This window comes from Furipterus horrens, unplaced genomic scaffold (genome assembly GCF_987537825.1).
Source record: "Furipterus horrens unplaced genomic scaffold, mFurHor1.1.pri manual_scaffold_3, whole genome shotgun sequence".
Lineage (NCBI taxonomy): Eukaryota > Metazoa > Chordata > Mammalia > Chiroptera > Furipteridae > Furipterus > Furipterus horrens.
In genome coordinates, this window is record NW_028327173.1 from 42,095,405 (window position 1) to 42,116,913 (window position 21,509).

Genomic DNA, 21,509 nt, shown 5'->3' on the forward strand with positions numbered 1-21,509 from the left:
ACTCTCAGAAGCAATCTTAATCTTCCCACCTTGAGGAAGCATCTCATTGTTGTTCCTTTGTCCAGGCCTATAATATATATCTCTTGAACTTCCTCACAGGAAACCTAAGGCTGCTGCTAACTGGTTCCCTAGGGCTCAGTTTTTTTGAGCTCTGCATCTGTTTTTGTTTTGTTCCTCCCCCCCCTCCTCAGTTTTTCTTTATTTGACAAAGGAGATAACAGACAAGATAAGCACAGAGAACAGATATCTGAAGTTTATTACACTCAGTCACATGCAGTAATTAGCCTTTGCAGTGGTTTGTTAAAATATTTTTATGAATGGGCTTGAACAAGTATGTAGTTAACAAGTATAGGCTTTTAATTGATCAGACCAGGGTTAGAACTTCTGCCTCGCTCCTTCCTAATGGTATGACCTCACATGAGTTACCCAAGCTTTCTGAGCCTCAGTGTTCTTCTCTAGCAAATGGGGGAATACTGATAGTACACTTACCAATTGTGGGAACAGTTGTAGTAACCTGCATAAAAGTACTAGGCGTAGTGCCTGGTGTATTACAGGGGCCCCGTCTGCTATCCCTAGCTTCATTCTCTTTTCCTTTGTTTCCCCCACTGGTCTCAGATGGCCTGAAATTATCATACTTATTTTTCAGGACATAATTCCTAATCCTCAAGTAGAAGGATTTCACCAAGATCTTGGAATGCACTGGCAGCAACTTCAGGATCTTTTGTTTTCTGATTCTTAGATCTCTTTCTCTTGGGAGCCTGGGAAAACTTTGTGAACTTGATTATTTATTCAGTTCTTTCATGCTCCCCATATTGTCACGGCTGCGTTCGAACCATGTTATTGGCAAGTCTAACTGAAATGGCAATTTAATATTGCCCTGCGTTGCGTCATTGCATTCATTATTTCAGTCTGTCATGGACCTGTCAGCAAGTCTTGATGAAGTACAGAGGCAATAGTAACAAGCCTAAAATCTGACAGCTCTTTCACAGAAGCTACTCTGATTGGTGCAGTGGTATTTCTTCAGAAATAAGACCTTCTTGGTTGATACAATTAGCCATCCAGTCCAAGTCATATCTCCCCAGGAGCTGTATCTTCAGTCTGTTTTATGGCTTGGAAAAACAGAGCCATCATAATCCTGGATGCACTGAAGGCTGCAGCCAGGAATATCTTGTAATTTATCCCTGCTCTCAGCTCTAATTATTCTGTTATTCACTAGCTCCTTCGATTGAGACTCTCCAGGCTCTGCTTTCTCCAAGCGGAGAACAAAAGGTTTCTCTTGAAAGTGGGGGCCTCACAGTGTCAATGCATATAAAGAATGCAGTGGTGCCAACTGGGTTTTTTATAAAATCTTGCTGGAGAAATAGGTGATAATGATCAGGCCTCTGGAAGTCAGCAGGCCCGTGCTTTTGATGTGTGCCTTGCTCTGGGTAAAAGCAGGAAAGTCAAAAGTTCTTGTTCTTGCTAAGTAAGGTTCCTTTATGATTTCAGGAGTGTGACTGGAATCTTGGTGACACATTCCCTGTTTCACCCAGAATTTGGAGGCTCTTACCTGCCTAGAAAAACTCTGAGATAGTGGGCTCTCAGTAAATATTTTCTGAATTAATATGTTTTTTAAGATGATGATGATGACAGTAATTATAGCAATTGCCACTGTTGATAATCAAAAAATGAGCTTTCTTATATTCTGTAATTTTAATCCTTCTATCACCCAAATGATCTGGCTGTCCTGTTCTTTCTGTACTTTCTGCCCTCCTAACTGGCCTTAGGTCTTTTTTTTTTTTTTTTTGTCTGGTCAGATTTCCCAAAAACAAATTTTCAGGGTATAAACCTGGCAGCAAAGAGCCCTAGGAGTTCAGTTGGGGAAAAGATCTTTACGACTGACTTGCAAAACAGGCAGGTCCTTTCTTTCTCTCTCTGTTCTTCTCAACATGCCCCTGCCCTTAGCTGGGCCTTGTACCCTACTCTGTCTGCAGGTGAACCTTAGCCTGCTTTGGGGTGTGGGAGAGGTGAAACCCTGATTTCTCATAATGAGGACACATGCAGGTTTAATTACTTCCCACTGACTTCAACCATCCTGCTGTTTTTAGCCTCACTTTTATTTCTACTTTCAGAAATACCTGGTACCACCACTTGCTGAACTTTTCTGGGTCTCTGCAGGGTAATCATTGTGTTTCTGAGTTTACCCCCATGGTTACTTAGGTTTTGTCTCTCCAAGTCTACCAAGAGAGTTACTACTCACCCATCTGTGCTTTGTGGCTTTGAAATTTCTATTGCTGTCATTTTCTATCCCGTTTTCTTTGGCATTGTGGGTTTTTGCCTTTTTGAAATATTCTTATACTGCCATTTTTGGGGAATTCGTAAAGGGAGCAGAAGTCAACATGTGTAGTCAATCTGGCATCTTTAACTGGAAGCCTCTCTTTGTTTTGCATTTTTCAAAAAAAAAGAAGGAAGATGTGTTACAGATTTGGCATGTTTTTGTGTCTGGGGAAGTAGGTGATGGGAGATATGTGATGTAGGCAAAATACATTTTCAAAAAGTTGTCTTTGTCTGTTGAGGTGAGTAGTTTGTGCAAGGAACTCAGTATTCTGCTGCCCTTGGCTGGAATCTAACTTCAGTCTCCTCTAGGGCCTGTACAGAGAACATGGGCCTTATAATACAATTAAAAAGTGAATAGGAACCTGAAAGCTTTCTTCTATAACTGGCATTCTGAGGTTCTCATTCATTTACTCAATAAACATGCCCTGAGCTCTCCAAATTTGCCAAACAGGTGCTCTGCTTGATGCGGGGGAATGGCATGATAAGTAAGGACGATATGGTCCTTGTTGCGGGAGGGCATGGCCAGGCCTGATATACTGACATTCCCAGAAGGCCAGGTGGAGCATCAGGGAATGAAACATAATGTAATAACATTCTCTTATGATGCGGAGGTAGATCCTTTGGTACCTCCTGGCTTTCCCAATGATACACACTTTTGCCTAAAATAGTATAAAATGGAGCAGGCCCACAGTTCTTTAATCAGTGTGGGCCACTGAGGCCACTGAATTTATATAGGCAACCTTATATAAAAGACAAGGGTGATCTTATGTGACCACATCCAATTATACCATCATGAATCCTTGATTTCCTGTACAGTTTTTGTACTGTTTATTTGTTAGTTCTGTGTTAAAACAATAACAAAAAAGAAATCTAACTTTAGTTGAGTTCAAGTTGCCATTCTGACAAGTTATGATTTCTTCTTTAACCCACAAGTCTTCCTGTTAAGTTGATACTTTTATCATTATGTAATGCACCTATTTATCTCTGGTAATACCTCTTTCCTAAAGTCCACTTTGTCTGATATTCATATAGCCACACATCTACTTTTTTATTACTAGCATTTGCATGCCATCTCTTTTTCCATCTTTTTATTCTTTAACCTCACTGTGCCTTTATATTTGGAATATGTTCCTTGTAGACAGCATATAGTTGGATTTTATTTTTATCCAGCCTAATGATTTCTGCCCTTACTTTGAGGTTTTTAGGCCAATTATATTTAATTTTTGGGTTTTAATTGACCATTTCACTTTTTTTTTTTGTTACTGTTCCATGTACTTTATACCATTTTTCCTTTTTTCAGCCTTCTTCCAGGCTGTGGAAGTAGTTTTTAGTGTTCCATTTTATCTCCAAAATTGGTTTATTAATGTTATCTCTTTATAATGTATTTATTTAACTTATCATAGATTACCTTAAATAATTTTATATCCCATCACATATAATATACTTCCATATCTCTGTGATTTGTGCTATGATTGTCATCTGCTTTATTTGTACATGTTAATAAATCCCACAACACATTGGCTTTTTTTATAAAGTCAACTATTAGACTTTTAAAAATTAAAAAAAAAATTAAGACAGTTGGAAAGTTTAAATTTTTATTAGTTTTTGTAGACACTTCTTCTGGATTAGTAGAGGCATACACCACTAGAACTGAGAAGGCAACTGAGGAAGCAAACTTCTACTCAAAGAAATAACTCATAGGTTTGGACTTCCTGACAGCATTCCAGTGATAATAAAAAAAAATTTAATGAAAAAATATGTCCTTTATGTAAATATTCACATATTTACTAATTCTAATACTCTTCATTCCTTTGTATAGATTTACATTTTCATTTAGTATCATTTTTCTCCTTTGTGAAGAATTTTCTTTAACATTTCTTGCAATGGAGGTTTCTTGAAAATGCCTTATCTCAGTTTTTGTTTGAAAAATTTGTATTTTGCATTAATTGTTTAAAGATCTGTTTGCTGAGTATTAATTCTTTTCCTTTAAAATATTTTCAGCACTTTAAATATGTCATTCCATTTTGTTCTAATTTGCACTGTTTTTGTTGAGAAGTCTGTAGACTTTTTGTCTTTATTTTATTCCTCTGTAATTTTTCTCTGCTTTAAAGATTTCCTTTTTTCACTGATTTTCTTTTTTTTTTTTTTCCTTTTTCTTCTTCTTTTTGTTTGTGTTTATCCTGCTTTGGTTTCATTGAGTTTGGCTTTGTGGGTTGATATCTTTTACAAAATTGAGAAAAAAAGTGGCTTTTGGTTTTTCATATATTTATGATTGGTTGTTGACTGTCAATTTTATATTGTTGGTTGTCTGGATTTTGGTGTCTTCCTTTAAGGAGCTACTTTTTCTGGTAGGTATTAATGTGCTTTTGTCTTAGTTTTATCCTATAAAGTCTTTTTTTCTTTTTTAACTTTGTTAGAGCAGGATTAAAATAACCTTTACACAAGGACATTTCAGCCACACTTGAAAGGTATGTATCTTTTAGGGTTTCTCCTGAATGTCCTGAGTGATCAACGAGGACGTTCCACTCTAATTTTAGTAACTCCAATGATCATCAGCTCTGTGCAAATTCTGAGAACTGTTCAACTCACAGCCTTCCAGTTGCTCTTGACCAGATATGGAATGTCCGTGTACACATCTGCAGCTTATTTTTCAACAACAGTGGAGTGGGACTCTTGGGCAGATTTTGGGGGCTCTCTTTCTGCATAGTGACCCCCCCTTTGGAAGGCTGTACCACCACAGCTTCCAGTGACCTTGAATTCTCTAAATTCTGATCTTGGTCTCCTCAACTTTGTGAAGCTGCTGTGTTTTCCTTGGCATCCCTCTTTCTGCCTTGTGGTCTGGCATGTGCTTCCGGGCAGAAAGCCAGAGTGATGCTGGGACTCACCTCATTTGTTTCCTCCTCTCAGGCCCCACCATCCTGCACTGCCTATTGTTCAAGGTCTGAGAACAGTTTTGCATGTTTATATTTTTCTTCTTTTCTAGTTTAAGGCAGGGGTATAAAATCCATTCTCTATCATTCCATCATGGTTAGAGGCAGAAAGTCCTATTATTTCTACTTTGACAAGACTTCAACAAGAGTTTCTATCTTGACGTAGTATTTAAACTTCATCAGATATGTTTTATTCTTCAGTATGAATTGATCATTTTTCTCTCCTTTAATAAAAAATTGTGGTAAAACATATTCATAAATCTTCTATTATTAAAACATGCTTGAATGTTGTTAAAGATGTATTTTCCCCCACATTTTTATGTTAACTTTGGTCATATCTTGTTTAGAATTTTTGTGCCCACATTCATAATGTGAGAGTAGCCTCTGATATTTGTTTCGTATACTGTCCTCTCTTGGTTTTTGTAACATAGTTATATTATCTTTATAAATAATTTGAAAAGCATCCCTTCCTCAAGACTCAAAAGTACTTTGGAGTGCTCTCTTCCTTGTACATTTGTTACAGCTTTCTAGTACAGCCCTCTGGGCTTGAAGTTTTATTTGAGGGATGATTTTTACTACTGACCTAATTTCTTTAATGATAATAATTCTATTAAGGTTTCCTATGTTTTCTTGAATCAGTTTTGATAAGTTCTGTTTTTCTAGTAAATTGTTTATTCTGTCTGAATTTTCAAATTCACTAGCATAATGTTCATGTAATCTTTTATATTTTCTGTTCATGTCTGCTTTATCTGTAGTTGTGTCTGTCATTTTCATTCAAGATTTAAAAAAAATTTTTTTTAATGTTTTTGTCTTCACTCTCTTTTTTTCTCCCTCGATTATGCCAGAAATTTTTCTGTTTCATAGAACACATTTTCATAGAACCATGTTTTGGCTCCATTGACTCTCTAAATTTTATCTTGTTATTTTATGTCTTTATCTGCTTTTATCTTTACTACTTCTTACAGATCTCTTTCAGTTTAATTTACTAATGTTTTTCATAATTTCCTAAGTTGATTGCTTAGGGTATTTATGTTCAGATGTTTTTCTTTTCCAATAAAAGTTTTTCAACTTCAAATTTCTCTGTAAAATACTTTACCAATCTAAGCTGCACTTGCATTGTAAAACATTCCCCTTCTTTCTCACCTTATATGAGTATATAGAATTGAGTTTGTTGATTATATTTGAGTCTTTTAAAACCTCAACACTGATACAATTTTTTTTTTCTTTTTTGGTTTACCACTTAAAATTTTGAAAGTATAATAAAATCTTTAAATATGTGTCTCCTTTTAAATGCTATTTTTTGGAGTTCTTTTAAAAATATATTAATATTTTGCCCTATGTTGTTCACTACATAAAATCTAATTAGTGATAATATTCTTGGATTTGAGCATTTGCCATTATGGAATATTCCTTTTTGTCTTGCTAATATTTTTGCTTTTGTGTTTGACTTTATCTGATATTTATATTGTCACTTAAAATTTTTTGTTTGTATTTATTTCTTTTTCAATCTTTAAAAAAAAGCTTCTTTATCACATTTCAAAGAAATTTGTATTATAAACAAAATATAGCTTAATTTTAACCCCTATATAATTATCGTTATCTTTTAATCAACTGTGAAAATAATTTTATTTGCACTTGTTATAATAACTGAAATAATTGAGTTTATTTCTTCTATCCTATTTTTGTTTTCTAATTATATTACATTACCCATTTTCCCTTTTATTTTTATTTCAGTTCTTTTAGTTTGGTTTCACTGACTTGTTAATTTTTCTTTATTCTCTTTTTGTTCCTTGTTATTTTGAGAGTTATCAGCTTTTCATATTTGTTAGTAATTACCTTCTCTGTCCTCACAACCAACCTTAAACTTATATTCTGCCCAAACATACGTATACATCCCCAAATACTTTTCCTGTGTCCCTCTTTTTCATTCTCTGACTTTGAGGTTCTGTGTATTTAACTTAATATTTTTAGTTCCAGGCTTTTATTAGATTCTTCTGTTCTAATATAGCATGCCTGTTGTGTTTCAAGAAAACCTGATATTACAATTCTTGTTTCACCATCATCATCTGTATGTGAGTATGTATGTATATATATGTGTATTCACACCATTGGTCCCTCTGGTCTTGATTTTTCCTATGTTGAGATAGTTGCTCTGAATCAGTTATTTTTTGGTTATATTCTTTCTCAAGTACTATCCTCAGAGAACATTTATGGGAAGTTTACTTTTTGAATTGATGCATGTTGAAAATGTTTTCCTTTTTCCCTGACAGCTGAGTAATATTTTGTCTGGGTATAGGATCCTTGGATCATTTTTCTTAATAGTCTGTACATAGTTCCACTGTCTTCTACATTCCAGAGTTGTAGATGAAAATTCCTTAGCTAGTCTAAATCTCTTGCCTTTCTAACTTACTCTTTTTGTTTGAAAACTTACTTTTTGTTTATGCTTGAAATTCAAGTACTTCCTGGATTCACTTCCTGGATTTAATGAGTCTTTTAATCTGCAGGCTTAAATGTTGCTCCAGCCCAGGATTTTAAAAAAAAAAAAAAAATTCTAATACTGTATTCATTTAATTATAACAACTCCTTCATCTGTTATTTTCCTTCTGGAATTCCTGTTATTCTCATGTTAGGCTGCTGGATCTGCCCTCCAAGCCTCTTATTTCTTCCTTTGTTATTTCTCTCTTTGTGTCTTTGCTCCCCAGGTAGTAACTTATTTCATGCACTTGGTCTTACAGAGCATTAATTTTATTTTCAACAGTGTGAGTGATTTTTTTAGTTCTTCTGAGAAATTTAAAGTTTAAAATTTAAAATCAGTGTTGCTAGTGAAGAAAAAAATTTTTTTGCATTCTTCTCATTTCTCATTGCTTTCATTATTGATGTTCTCTTCCAATATTTTCATCACTTCTACATCTGGGAGACCTGCCTGTTATAGATGCTCTAGTGAGCTTCTCTTTGGTGAACAAGTCCCCCTAAGTTAGATATTGTTTTCATTTTGCCTACTCATTGATTATATTCTTTTGATGCTCATATAAGTTTTTATAGTCTCTTTGGCACTGATAAATCTGAAAGCAGTGCAAGGTACAGCAGTCATCTGCTGGGCATTCTGGACGGCAGTGAACAAACTACAAGTGGCCCCTTCTCCCTGGGTGGAAGCAGCACTCCTCTCCAGCTACAGGGTGGGGTGGGGCAGGCAAACTGTTTGTTCTGCTACAGGTACCTTGGCTTTACTCACTGACAGCGTAATGTCCTATGCTCCAGAGGTCTCTGGAGAACCTGCAGCCTCAGAACTCTCTCAGTTTTGCTAATTCTGTTGCTTTTACATATTCATATTACCTAAGAGTTGGTTTAAAGAAACCCAAATGTAGAGGACCCTAATAGTGTCTCATTAATCCTGATGGAAAATGGAGTTGCCAGAGGCATCTGCAGCTATAAAATTTCCTGCCTCCTGGGCTCAATCATCTTCACTCCAAACACGTGACTTTCTGTGAGGCCTGGCTCTTATTGGGGGAAAAAATCTACTTGGAGTAACTTAGTCATGCCTTAAAGTGTTGAGTTGTTTCACTATTGCTCCGTTACAAACTGCAACCGATGCTCAGTAGTTTAAGACAATAATCATGGATGGCTCACTTAGGCTGTGCTCTGCTGGGTGGTTCTTCTGGTCTCAAATGGACTTACTTACTGGGTTTTGGCTGCCTGGGGTGTCTGATCCAGGCTGGGCTTGGCAGTCATTGTTCTTTTCCACTCATCTCTTATTTTTCTCCTGGGACCAATGGGCCATCCCAGGCAGGATCTTCTCATACTGATGCCATAAACAACTGGAAACACATAATGTCTCTGGAGGCCTAGACTCGATACCAGCATGCAGTTGCTTTGCCTCATTTGTTTTTGGCCAGATCCAGTCACATGACAGAATACAGGATCTCAGAGTAGGAAAGGAAGTCTTGCCCACAGTGGCAGGGAGGTGAAAGGAGGAGAGGGCTCAGCACTACTATGTGGCAAAGGGTGTGGATATGTGGAGAGCCATAGACTGGGGGCCATAAACCCAACCTACCTTAGCTGTGAAGAATGACAGTGCAATATTTCCAAGTTATAATATAATACTACTTCCAAGGAGAGAGCCATGAGTTTAGTTTGGAGGTAGCAAGGAAACTGTTGCAACTGGGTCATAAGGATGATTTGAAGTTTGCCGGGTAGACAAGGATGAGTGAAAGGAGCAACAGTCAATAGGGACTTAAGGAGCAGTCAAAGAAGAGGCACAGAAATCTGTATATGAGTGGGGCATTTGGGGAGTGAAGCGTTGCCCTATGTGGTTTGATCTTTACGAATAATCCTTTCACATCACCTTTTCATCCATAATGTTGCTTTTTTCCATGAGCTATCAGAACTTCCAAGGAGCTGGAATTTTAGGCATTCTTCCCAGAGGAGTTAGCCTATTGTGCACTCCTCAGAACATGCTACACATATGGCTACCTTCACTATACCTCCTGAAAATTTTATCTTACTTAAATCAGGGGAAGGATTTAGCACACGCATATTAAGTTTCTACTGGCACTATCACTCCATCAATATATCCATACCATTTAGCTTAGCTCATTGTGTTCTGCCATCTATGTGACATCTGAAAAAAAAAATTCATTAATGATAAATTATAAATTCGTTTGCTTTCAAAATTTAGACCTAACAAAATGTCATCTCCTCTGTAGAGCCCTTCTTTAAACTCTTTTTCCCTTTTCCTCTTAGCAGATCCTATCAGACATTCTTGCTAAAGGTTCTCATTTTTCTCTCTACTTCCTTGAGAACATTTTAGCTATTCGTTAGTATGTGATTTTAGTTATGATTGTTTGATCAGTTTCTGTCTCCTTAATTAAACTGTCGGTTTATACAAGAGCAGAGGATCAGGTCTTTTACATGCCATAGTTTTCCCAGGGTCCAGCATAGTGCAAGGGTCATAGTAACTGAATACTAAATGTTTAGTGAATGAGTGTGTGAATCTGTCAGTGGCTGAATGAGATGCACCTAATTGGCTGTATGAGATAGGTTTCTCTTTAAAAATGCATGAGCAACCTAAGTTTACTGTTTACCTGTGGCAAGGTGGACAAATCATTCTTTACTGCTTCCATTCAATCAGTATTCACTGTGGCTTGATACATGGCTGAATGTGGCCGAGGTGCTAGTGATACAGAGATGATTAGGGCTGATTTTGCTGTGAAGGAGTTGCTGGTTTAGTCGGAGAGATGGAGAAGTGAGTGGGCAAAGGCAGTTCCTATGAGTGTTGAGGGATATCTTGGAACCTGGAGAAGACACTTTGGGCTCAGCTTGCTTTCTGCTGAGGCTTCAGGCAAAGGGACAATGTGAGCTGAGTCACGAATTCTAACCAGGAGCAAGATGCACAACAGGGGAGAACATTAAGGGCAGAATGGAGCAAAGGACACAGTGCACAAGGAAGTCGAAATCAAGTACCATTACAGGAAACTTTTAAGTGATTCAGTAGTGCAGAATGGAGCAAGCAAGGCACTAGGAATGGCAAAAGGAAGTTGGAGGCCATGATGGTCATATCACAAAGGGTCTTGTAAGCCCCGTGAAGATTGGACTTTCCCTGAAGATAGTAAGGAACAACCAAAGGGCTTTAATCATGGGTTGATAGCATCAGATTTTATTTTATGAAGTTTGAACACAACATGGAGAACAAATTGGAAGTCAGTAGGACTATGGAGAATATAAATTTAAAAAAAAACAGTTAATTAAACAGTGGGATAAGGGCTGTGACAGAGGATAGCTGCATGCCCTGGGAGCTCAGAGAGGGAGTACCTACCCAGAACTGGGGACTCAGCCAGTCTAAAGGGAGTGTTTGAGTTACCAGGGTGGAGAAGCTGTTCCAAATAGCAGTAGGGTAGAGGTATAGAAATGTGCAAGAACGTGATATTTTCCAGAGAACTTACAAATGATAGTTTATTGCTGGCTAGTAGAAAACTAAAGGTTAGTGGATGAGAAATGAAGCTGGAGAGGAAAATGCCTTCCAGCATTCAAGTCTTCCTCCTTTAGACTGGCATGATGACCATATACATGTATACACCAGGAACTTTTAAAAGCTTTTTTATTATAGAAAATTTTGAACATCTGTCACTCAACCCCATAACCACCCACTTGTCACTAATTCTACCCCATTCACTTCCCCTTCTTTTATGATTTTAAAGCAAATCCCAGATTCTATATCATTTTATGCATGAATAGTCTAGACTATATCTCTAAATGATAAGAATGCTTTTTTGAAATAGAACTATAATTACCAATATCATACCTAAAATTTAATAATCCTCAATATTATCAAACAACTACTCAGTGTTGTAATTTCTAGTTATCTCACAAATGTCATGTAAATATAAATATAAACATACAGATATTTATGTACAGTCTTCGATCAATATCTAAATACAGAGCTGAGATTCTTTAAAAGTGTGAGAAAGTACTCATTAACAGGTGTCAACGGACATTTTGATCTAAACAGTGATGTGTAATTACCTAGTTTGGTTTATTCTATTTCTTTAATACTACTGAAGCTATCAGGGCAGGTATTCGGTAAAACATAAAGGAAGTCTAGTTCACTGATATTATTGGTTCCACCTCTCTCCCATTTTCTTAGGTCCCTCTGCTCCCTGGTGTGCAAATGGACATATTCAGCAGAGAAAGGCTGGGATGACAGTTTCTGGAAGATGATTGGTTTGGAAGACTTGGTTGCAGATAATTACAGCAAAATAGGTAAAAAATGAAAAATCTGGCAAGTGATTATGTCTATGTATATATGAGGATATTGGTTTTTTTTGTTGTTGTTGTTCGTTTGTTTTTCAGTATGAATTAAAATATAGGAACATAGTCCTGTTTTAACAAGAGAAATTAGTTAAGATGGGTAGGCCATGAATAATAGACCCTTATAGTGGGGCTTATAGGAATTAAGGGGAGATATAGGCTATGAAACTCTGCACTGAAATATAGAATCTTAACCTTGCCTGGTGTGGCTCATTGGATTGAGCACTGGCCTGCGAACCAAGGGGTCGCTGATTCGATTCCCAGTCAGGGCACGTGCCTGGATTTTGGGCCAGGTCCCCAGTTGGGGGTACACAAGAGGCAACCACACACTGATGTTTCTCTCCCTCTCTTCCCCTCTCTCTAAAAATAAATAACTAAAACTTAAAAAGAAAAGAAATATAGAATCTTAGAATCTTAGACATTGGACTAGACTAATGAAGATATTTGTATAGAGCAGCTGGGAATAGCATAATCAAAGGGTGAAGAGAGGTGTATGGATCATTTCCAGTCATTACAAGTAAAATATTTTGTGAGTTAGGTTCAAGGAATCACAAGGTCATGAACAGAAAAAAATAATTGAAGAGATCAAAATGAGAGTAATCAGAAACAAGTTTCTACTGGAACATGAGCCAGTGGTTTCTGACTAAGGCTATAGGGTTTCAGGTTTCCAGTTTTTTTTTTTTTTTTTTTTTTTTTTTTTTTTTTTTGTGGTACTAACTGGATAGTAAAGGTGTGGGTGAGTAGTAGGGGTTTACCTGGTGAAAAGAATTCAGATACAAGGTCCATGTAATAATAGCTGACATTTTAAAGCTTAAGGATTGCATGCTCATTTCACAGAAAGATATTTATTTCCTGTAGTTACTACTTACAGTTCCAGTAAGCTGTCATCAGGTAAGCAATTATACCTGATTAAATAGAAATACTTCTGTACTGTTTAGTGTTTTTGCCAGGATGTTGTAAAAAAAATTTAAAGTACAGTGGATTCAACAAGATTGAAGCTTATTTCCTTTTTATGGGATAGAATAGAGATAAGTGACCTTCACGGCAGCTCTGCTATTCTCACAACGCAGCCTCCAACTTTGGGTCCAGGATAGCTACTCTAGTTCTCATCAGTTCACAGCCCATGAGGTGGAAGAATAAAAAGGACCAGAGAAATCCATTCACATTATTTTGGAGGGAGCATAACATGGAAATGGGCCACATCATTTCTGATCATGTAAGCCTCCCCTAGGCTTCAAAGATGTCTGGGAAATGTAGTCATTGGCTGGGCAGTCATATGTCTATTCATGTGACCAGCTAAAACTTGAAGCTTTATATGTTGGTAATCAGCTAGTAGTATCTGCCGCAAGTTTGAACCACCCTTGATAACTGAATCACACAGTAGATTATTTTAGTTCAACCTTTCTTGTGGTGGAGTCCTCATGACAACTCTGTTAAAGTTTGAGAATATAAAGATAGATATGAAAGGTCCATGTAGCACCTGTATTGCTGTGCTTTAGACAACATAGCTTTGTTTCTGTGGACTGTTAAACTACTAATAACTAAATCTGGGGGAAAAACACCAGGGTAGTCAGCAGAAAGAGCCCCTTTTGAATTTCTGTGGCTCATTGAAACCATCTCAGGATCTGAGCTGGTAGAGAAGCTGGGAGGAGCTTGGGACCAGGGGGAGAAAGGAAGAACCAAAGCAGCGGTCATTAATCATCATCTACTTTTCAAGTTCTTCAGCAGATGATTTATTTTATACATTATTTTGTTTGACCCTCACAAACCTATTTGTATAGCTACTCCTATTTGCCAGATAGGAAAACTGATATTTACTTCTGTGTCTACTCTTAAATTGAAGACTCAGTATTAGAACTGGGTCTCTGACTTAACACTTTTCTACTAAAGCAGACTGCTCCCCTTGGAATATATGGGATTGAGGAATTGATGCAGCTCTGCAGTTGGCCTGCAGTGGGATTAGGCAGCAGTTCAATATTTAATACCCAAAGCCAACTGCAGCTAGATTGGAATAAGTGCAAATACAGTTACATTGCATATTAAGACTTGAACATATGAGTTTTGGGGAACACAATTCACGGTCATTATAGCTAGGGCATGGTCACTAAGTCCTCAGTCCCCAGTCTGGTGTTTTGGAGGCTCCACATGAGTTTCCAGCCTTGATGAAGAACCATCAGGACTGACAGTCAGGGGATAAGATCTTATTCTGTAATTAAGGGGTGCAGGCAAATTAGATCTAAAACACTGAGCTAGGAGCTAGGGTAGTTGTAGTTCTAGCACTAAGTGTGTGCACTTTGACAAGTCTCATAATGTTTCTATATCTTGTCACACCTATGAAAGACATAATTAATGGTACCAATTAAAACTAGTCATTTACCGCTCTTCAGAAATGGCACTATTGAACCAGTATGTTTTTAAGATTTCAAAACTGTTTAATGGAGTTATTTTTATTTATTCCGTCCAATACCTGAAAACTAAGATTTAGAAAGTGAAAATGTGCCTAATAAATGGACACACAGTTTGCACATGGTAGGAACAGAATTTGAACCTATGTTTGGGTGATTCCAAATCCTGCTCTAGCCATTTTGCTATACTGACTTCCCAATAATATTGATCGTGTGCCATTTAGCAGGTAGCAGATAAATAGTAATCTTACTTCTCTTTCTGTATTTCAAGCACATTTCTGTGTGCTTTCACATACCATTTACAAGTAATGCTTACAACCAGTGGCAAAAGTACATGCTGTTAGCTTGTTCACAGATTAGAACTAGAGAGATAATCTAGTAACTTTCTCTAACCACATACAAAGCTGGTAAATGGTGTCAGGGTTGAAACCTTCCCTGTGGGAGGGCCTCGGAGGAGCTAATATTTTACTGGAACACAAATTTTAACATCAATTACTTAATTGTTCAAAGGATTTTTAAAATTTATATTCTCCCCCAATTTAGTTGCTTCTCCCTGAGTATTCCCATGGTATGCTGAACCTAGCTTATTACAGCTCACATTGATGACCAGTTTACATGTCTTCATTCCACACTAGACTGTGTACTTAACATTGGGATTTTCATTTATTTACCTTTATATTTTCTGTCCTGGCATAAAGCATGGTGCATTTTAGTAGCTAAACTGCTATCTGATTAGTAAGTAGATAAATAAATGACTGAGATGTCTGCTACCAGGATATTGGTGCTTTTTGCTTTTAAAGCTGTAATGATGTTTACTGTTTTTAGCAGTATCTTCGGTGACTTGGGTTCAACTTCAACTCCAATTTTCTGATTATAGCAGGTCCTCAAATGACGTCATTTCTTTATAACATTGATGAGAAAAAAAAATCTATTCCGCTGGGCCACTGTCTATGTGGAGTTTGTACATTTTTCCCGATGTCTACACGGTACTCCTGTTTCCTCCCATCTGCTAAATATGTGCATGTGATGTGCACTGGTGTGTCTAAACTGTCCCAGTCTGAGTGAGCGAGGGTGTGTGTGAGTGTGCCGTGTGATGGAGCAGTACCCTCTCCAGCTCTGGTTCCCACTGTGTGCTCTAAGCTGCTGGGATAGGCTCTGGCCACCTGTGATCCTGAATTGGATTAATTGCGTTAGAAAATAATCATCTTGTTTTTATTAATCTTTCTTAACTGTATATATAGCTCACATTTATTTCAGTGTTTAATATTTAATGTGTTTAGGGTCTTTATTTAGAAGTTTGGTTATGTTCTTGTGACCAGAAATATGCCCTAGGAACTTAACTCTAGTTTATATTAATTAACCTAGGGTAAAATCAGTTCCATTGTACATCATTTTGCTTAAAGTTGCAGTTTCCAAGACCCTATTGACAATGTAATGACTTAACCGTGTTTTTTTTTTAAAATATACTTTATTGATTATACTGTTACGGTTGTTTTAATTTCTTTTCCCTTTGTTCTCCTCCACCCAGTGACACCCCTCCCTCCAGTTGTCCCCCGCCTTAGTCCATGCCCATGGGTTGTGCATATAGTTCTTCTCAGCATCTTCCTGTCTACTCCACCCCCTCCTACTATGCTTCTTAATTCCTGCATCATCTCCCTCCCTTTTCCCCCTTCCCCCTCCCTGATGACCTCCCCCCATAATGTTCCCCATATCTATGATTGTTTTCCCACTCTCATTGCTTACTTAGTTTGCCTTTTTTTCGGTTCCCTAGCTTCTGTTGTTGGTTGTTGTGATACAGTTTTCATTTTAATGTTCATAGTTTTGATCCTCTTTCTCCTAAACAAGTCCTTTTAACATTTCATATAACAGAGGTTTGGATCTGATGAACTCCTTCAGTTTTACTTTGTCCTGGAAGCACTTTCTCTGCCCTTCTATTCTGAATGACAGCTTCGCTGGATAGAGTAATCGTGGTTGTACGTTTTTGCTTTTCACTCCTTTGAATATTTCTTGCCAGTCCCTTCTTGCCTGCAGATCTTCTTTTGAGAAATCAGCTGACAGTCTTATTGGGACCCCTTTGTATGTAATTCTCTTCTTCTCTCTTGCCGCTTTTAAGATTCTCTCTTCATCCTTAATTTTTGACATTTTGATTCTAATGTGTCTTGGTGTGGTTCTCCCTGGGTCCAGTTCTTTTGGAACTCTCTGTGCTTCTTGGACCCTTAAGTCTATTTCCTTCCCCAAGTTAGGGAAGGTCTGCTTCATTATTTTTTCACATAATTTTTCAGTTTCTGGTTCTTCTTCATCTTCTGGCAACCCTATACTTTGGATGTTGGCCCGCTTATAACTGTCCCATAGGTTTCTGAGCCTCTCCCCATTTTCCTCACTCTTTGTTTCCCCTTTCTGCAATGGTTGATTGTTTGTTCCTTCCCTATGTTCCGATTTGTTGATTTGATCCCTGGTTTTCTTTCCCTCACCACTAGTTTCATATGTTTTTTCATTCATTTCAGCAGGACTAGTCTTCATTCCTTCCCCGTCTTGTTTAAGATCTGCTGTTAGGCATGTAAGCATTTTTATAAGCAAAGCTCTGAACTGTGCCTCAGAAAGATTTCCTATCTGCTGCTTCATTAGATTAGATATTTGCTGTCTGGTCAGCTTCGACACTGGGATCTCTATCATAATCTGTGACATCCTGACAGTTTTGTGCTTACCTTTCTTCCTGGATGGGGCTGTAACAATTCCTATGCTATAGGGGGTGGAGCCCCATGCACTTGTCACAACCAGGCGACCCTTCTCACCACGCTGTGGCGTTTTCTGTGTGGGTGAGGGTCGAAGATGGATTCCTGCCGTTCCTTCTCTGCTGAGAGACCGGGAGCCTCCTCCTCCATCCCCATCCCCTCTGGGCCTCACAGTCCAAAGCAATGGGGGTCTGTCTTCCCGGGTGTTGAAATAGCAAGCTGATGGTTCTGGTCTGCAGCCAGAGGTGCTCCACAGGTGCTTCTCACCTCTCTACCACTTCATACGTTGGACTTCCATTTATTTTCTGGGACTTCTGGTTATTTCTGGTTTTGTGGTAGTTGTATTCCTTCTTAGTTGTGGAGGGAGGTGGAGTGTGTCAGGCTAGGCCTCCATCTTGGCCAGAAGTCCTTAACTGTGTTTTAACTTTTTGATGCTTTCCCTCCCTTCACACAGGATTCATGTTTATTTTAATTTTTATATTATTAAAATTTTTTTATTGAGGTATAATTGATATACAACATCATACTAGTTTTAAGTGTACAAAGTAATGATTCAACATTTGTATACATTATGAAATGATCACTACATCATCAGTCTCTGTGAAAAGGTACAAATTAGTGGCTCAGTGGATTGAACGTCGGCCTGCGAACCAGGTGTCGCTGGTTCGATTCCCAGTCAGGGCACATGACTAGGTTGCACGTCAGGTCCCCAGTCGGGGGTGAGAGTGAGAAGCAACCACACAGTGATGTTTCTCTCTGTTTCTCCTTTCCCCTCTCTCTAAAAATAAAAATAAATAAACGAACAAATAAATAATTACCAAAATAAAGGTACAGATTAGCCCTGGCCAGGTGGCTCAGTTGGTTGGAGCATTGACCTGATGTGCCAAGGTTGTGGGTTTGGTCCCGAGTCAGGGCACATGCGAGAATCAACTGATGAATGCCTAAATAAGTGGAACAAGAAATCAGTGTCTGTCGTCTGCCTATCTGTCTGTCTCTGTCTCTTTCAAATCAATCAATAAATAAAAAATTTTTAAAGTTACAATTTTTTTCTTGTGATGAGAATTTTAATCATTACCCTGACAACCTTCAAATATGTATCACAATACCATTAACAATAGTCAACAGGTTGCACACAACATTCCCATGACCTACTCATTTCACATTGGCGTTCTGTGCTTCCCACCCCCTTCACCCGTTTAGCCTCTCCCCACTCCCCCTGACAACCACCACTCTGTTCTCAGTATCCATGAGTTTCATTTTGGTTTTTCTTTTAGTTCTGCTTTGTTTTTTTGGATTCCACATATAAGTGAGATCATATGATATTTGTCTACCTCTGTATGACTTACTTACATTTAGCATCCTATCCTCCAGGTTCATCTATGCTCTCACAAATGGCAAGATTTTATTTTTTTTTATGGTTGAGTAGTATTTCATGTATAAATATGCTTCATCTTTATCCATTCATTCATTGGTAGGCACTTAACTTGTTTCCATGTCTTGGCTATTGTTAATAATGCTGCAGTGAACATTGGGATAAATATCTTTTTGAATTAGTGTTTTACTTTCTTTTGGATTAATACCTAGAAATGTAATCGCTGGATCTTGCGGTAGTTCTATTTTTCATTTTTTGAGGAACCTCCATACTGTTTTCAACAGTGGCTGCACCAGTCTGCATTCCCACCAACAGTGCACAAGGGTTCTCTTTTCTCCACATCCTCGCCAGCACTTGTTATCCCTTGTCTTTTTAATAATTGTTATTGTAAAAGATATGAGGTGATATCTCATTGTGGTTTTGATTTGCATTTCCATGATGATTAGTGATATTGAACATGTCTTCATGTGCTCGTTGGCCATCTGTATGTTTTCTTTGGAAAAATGTCTCTTCAGATCCTTTGACAATTTTTAATCAGGTTTTTTTTTTTGTCGTTGTTTGTTTTTTTGCTATTGAGTTGTTTGAGTTCTTTATATATTTTGGAAATTAACTCCTTATTGGATATACTCTTACACTGTGCAAATATTTACCTTTTAATTTTGTTGATAGTTTTCTTTGCTCTGCAGAAGCTTTTTAGTTTGATTAGTCTGATTAGCTCTGCTAATAGAGCAATACCTACAGGAAATATTCATTAAAAGACCATAATGTTAACCTAGCAGAAAATTTTCAGAGTAACTTTATTAGATTTTGTCTGTTAAGTTAATGTATTTTAATGGATGTCCTAAGGAGACATATCATTAACCAGCATATTGCCATACATGAATTAAAAGTTACCCATTCATCAAAATTAATTATGTGATGTTTCCTTTGACTTTCATTTTTGGTGACTTGAACTTGGGAGTTTCAGTCTGAAGCAAAAATAGAAGATACTAAGGAGGATGTTAACTCTTAAGCTGTGACTTTCAGAAACTCCTCTGAAAGCTCCCTCCAGACATTCTTTTGCAATTCTTGGAACTATGAAAAATGAATCTCGGAAGCCTCCCTATGAAGTGTTAAACATTTCCAGTGGACTCACTGCCCGTCAAGATGTGGGCAATATAGTGCAAAACCTTTTAGCAGATTCGAGCAGAACGTCGTGGATTTGAGCATTAATACAATTACCATAATTCGCTCCATGTGGAGCTTTTAGCCAAGTCTTTACCAGCCTTCCTGGACTCGTGCAGTAAATAAATGCTTTCCCCGAAAACTGAACACCTCAGCAACTGACGGTCTTATGGAGGGATATTTTTGAAATAAATTATTTATAAAGTGTAAGTTAAGTATCAAATGCAATATTTATATGGTGCAGTTCAAGGACAGGGGAAGAACTTAAAACTTTTCATTGTTTTAAGTAACTACATGCAAGTTTTCAGAACTAAACTTTTACTACTTAATGCCTTCCTTTAATGAGGTATTTAGATGGTGTGGTTTGGGAACATTATAGAAGTAAGGAAAAAACATTTTTGAATCAAAATAATACAGTTGAAACTATCCAAGTTGATTTAATGTTCAGGATTAATGGAGAAAACATAAACCCAGTGTTTTGTAGGGAATTATATACCCAAAGTCCAATAAAATGATCTGTATCAATAAATTTTGACCTTCAGTTCCATGTGACTCATTCCCAGGTTACCTATCTAATCCTAAACATCTATCAAAAGCGAACAGGAAGGAAGAGATCAGCAGGGAGAAAGGACCCTTAAGAAGATAAGCAACATCCCACCTGTTCTAATTGATTATCCAGGCTCGCTTTGAGCATGCCCTGGTTGCCTTTTTACTTCCTGGGAAAAGTGCTTCAGTGCTTTATTGCCATAGGCCTCTTTATGAAAACTCATGTGTACAACGTGGCTGAATTATAGAGTGATTATTTGCATTACAGGAAGAGCTTTGTTATATAAAAGGGTTCAGTGTGTTAGCTTATAGGTCATTCATTATTTGGGGTCAGGGAAGCCAGGCAATGAAGAAAGTTAAAGCCCAAGTAGAAGGAGTTAGTAACTGTTAAGTGAGAGGCAGAAATGAAGATAAAGTATATGTGAAGGAAGACAATTCCTTAAGGGGAGGGAGGCTACATTTTTAAATAGGTTTTCTCTCCTCCATAAGAGTGCATTTTAGGCATCAGACACTGTGGGCACAATCATCTGGCACATAGTAGATACTGATGAAATATTTGTTGAATGAATGAATATAGGTTTGGATAAAGGATTTGGTAAGTTCCTTTTTGGCTTTAATTTTCTGTAATATCTAATAGACTCTCCATAAATTGTTTTGAATTAAATGATACTACTAGGTTATAAACAATGATTTCATTTTGTAAATTCAGTGTTTGTAGTCCTTTTATCAATAACATATTTGACACTTAAGAAGGGACTTTTGTGGAAGGCATACTTCAACCTAAATGATAGCTGTAGTCCAACTTTATTCCTGTAGAAGATCTCAGAGATATTTTTGTGAGAGGAGATACTACAGACTCCTTTCACAGGAAATAAAAAACAAAACAGAACAAAAAAACCAAGAACAAAACTTACTTTAGGAAGATTAGGACTATCACTTTTGCATAGAATAAAATAAACCCTGTTAGTTAACTGAAGCTGCATTTTAAATATTTTTGTCCTCTAGGCTTAAAATTGTAGGTAAAGTATGTGTTGAGGATATAGATGCGCCAGTACTCACTGCTTCTTTACTCTCAAGTCCAGCCAGTTGAGAACAGTTCATAGAACCACCTGAAGCAAAGTGAGTACTGGCTTTGGTTAGACTCAATTAAAGGGCATGGGGTATCCTGTTTCTCTTCTGAACGTGGCTGGACCTTGACACTAGTTTAATACACTCCTTGGCTTGCCAAGGAGCTGGGGCA

General features: G+C 37.4%; 1 protein-coding gene across 7 annotated transcripts in view; it reads left to right on the forward strand.

The window, feature by feature from the left end:
* FGGY (FGGY carbohydrate kinase domain containing) overlaps positions 1-21,509 on the forward strand; it is a 405,123-nt gene that overhangs the window by 146,388 nt on the left and 237,226 nt on the right. For all 7 annotated transcript variants that reach the window (XM_090271656.1, XM_090271651.1, XM_090271649.1 and 4 more), the window contains one exon: positions 11,887-12,002. In XM_090271656.1, coding sequence (XP_090127782.1) covers positions 11,887-12,002 — 116 coding nt within the window. The remainder of the gene's footprint in view (positions 1-11,886; positions 12,003-21,509) is intronic.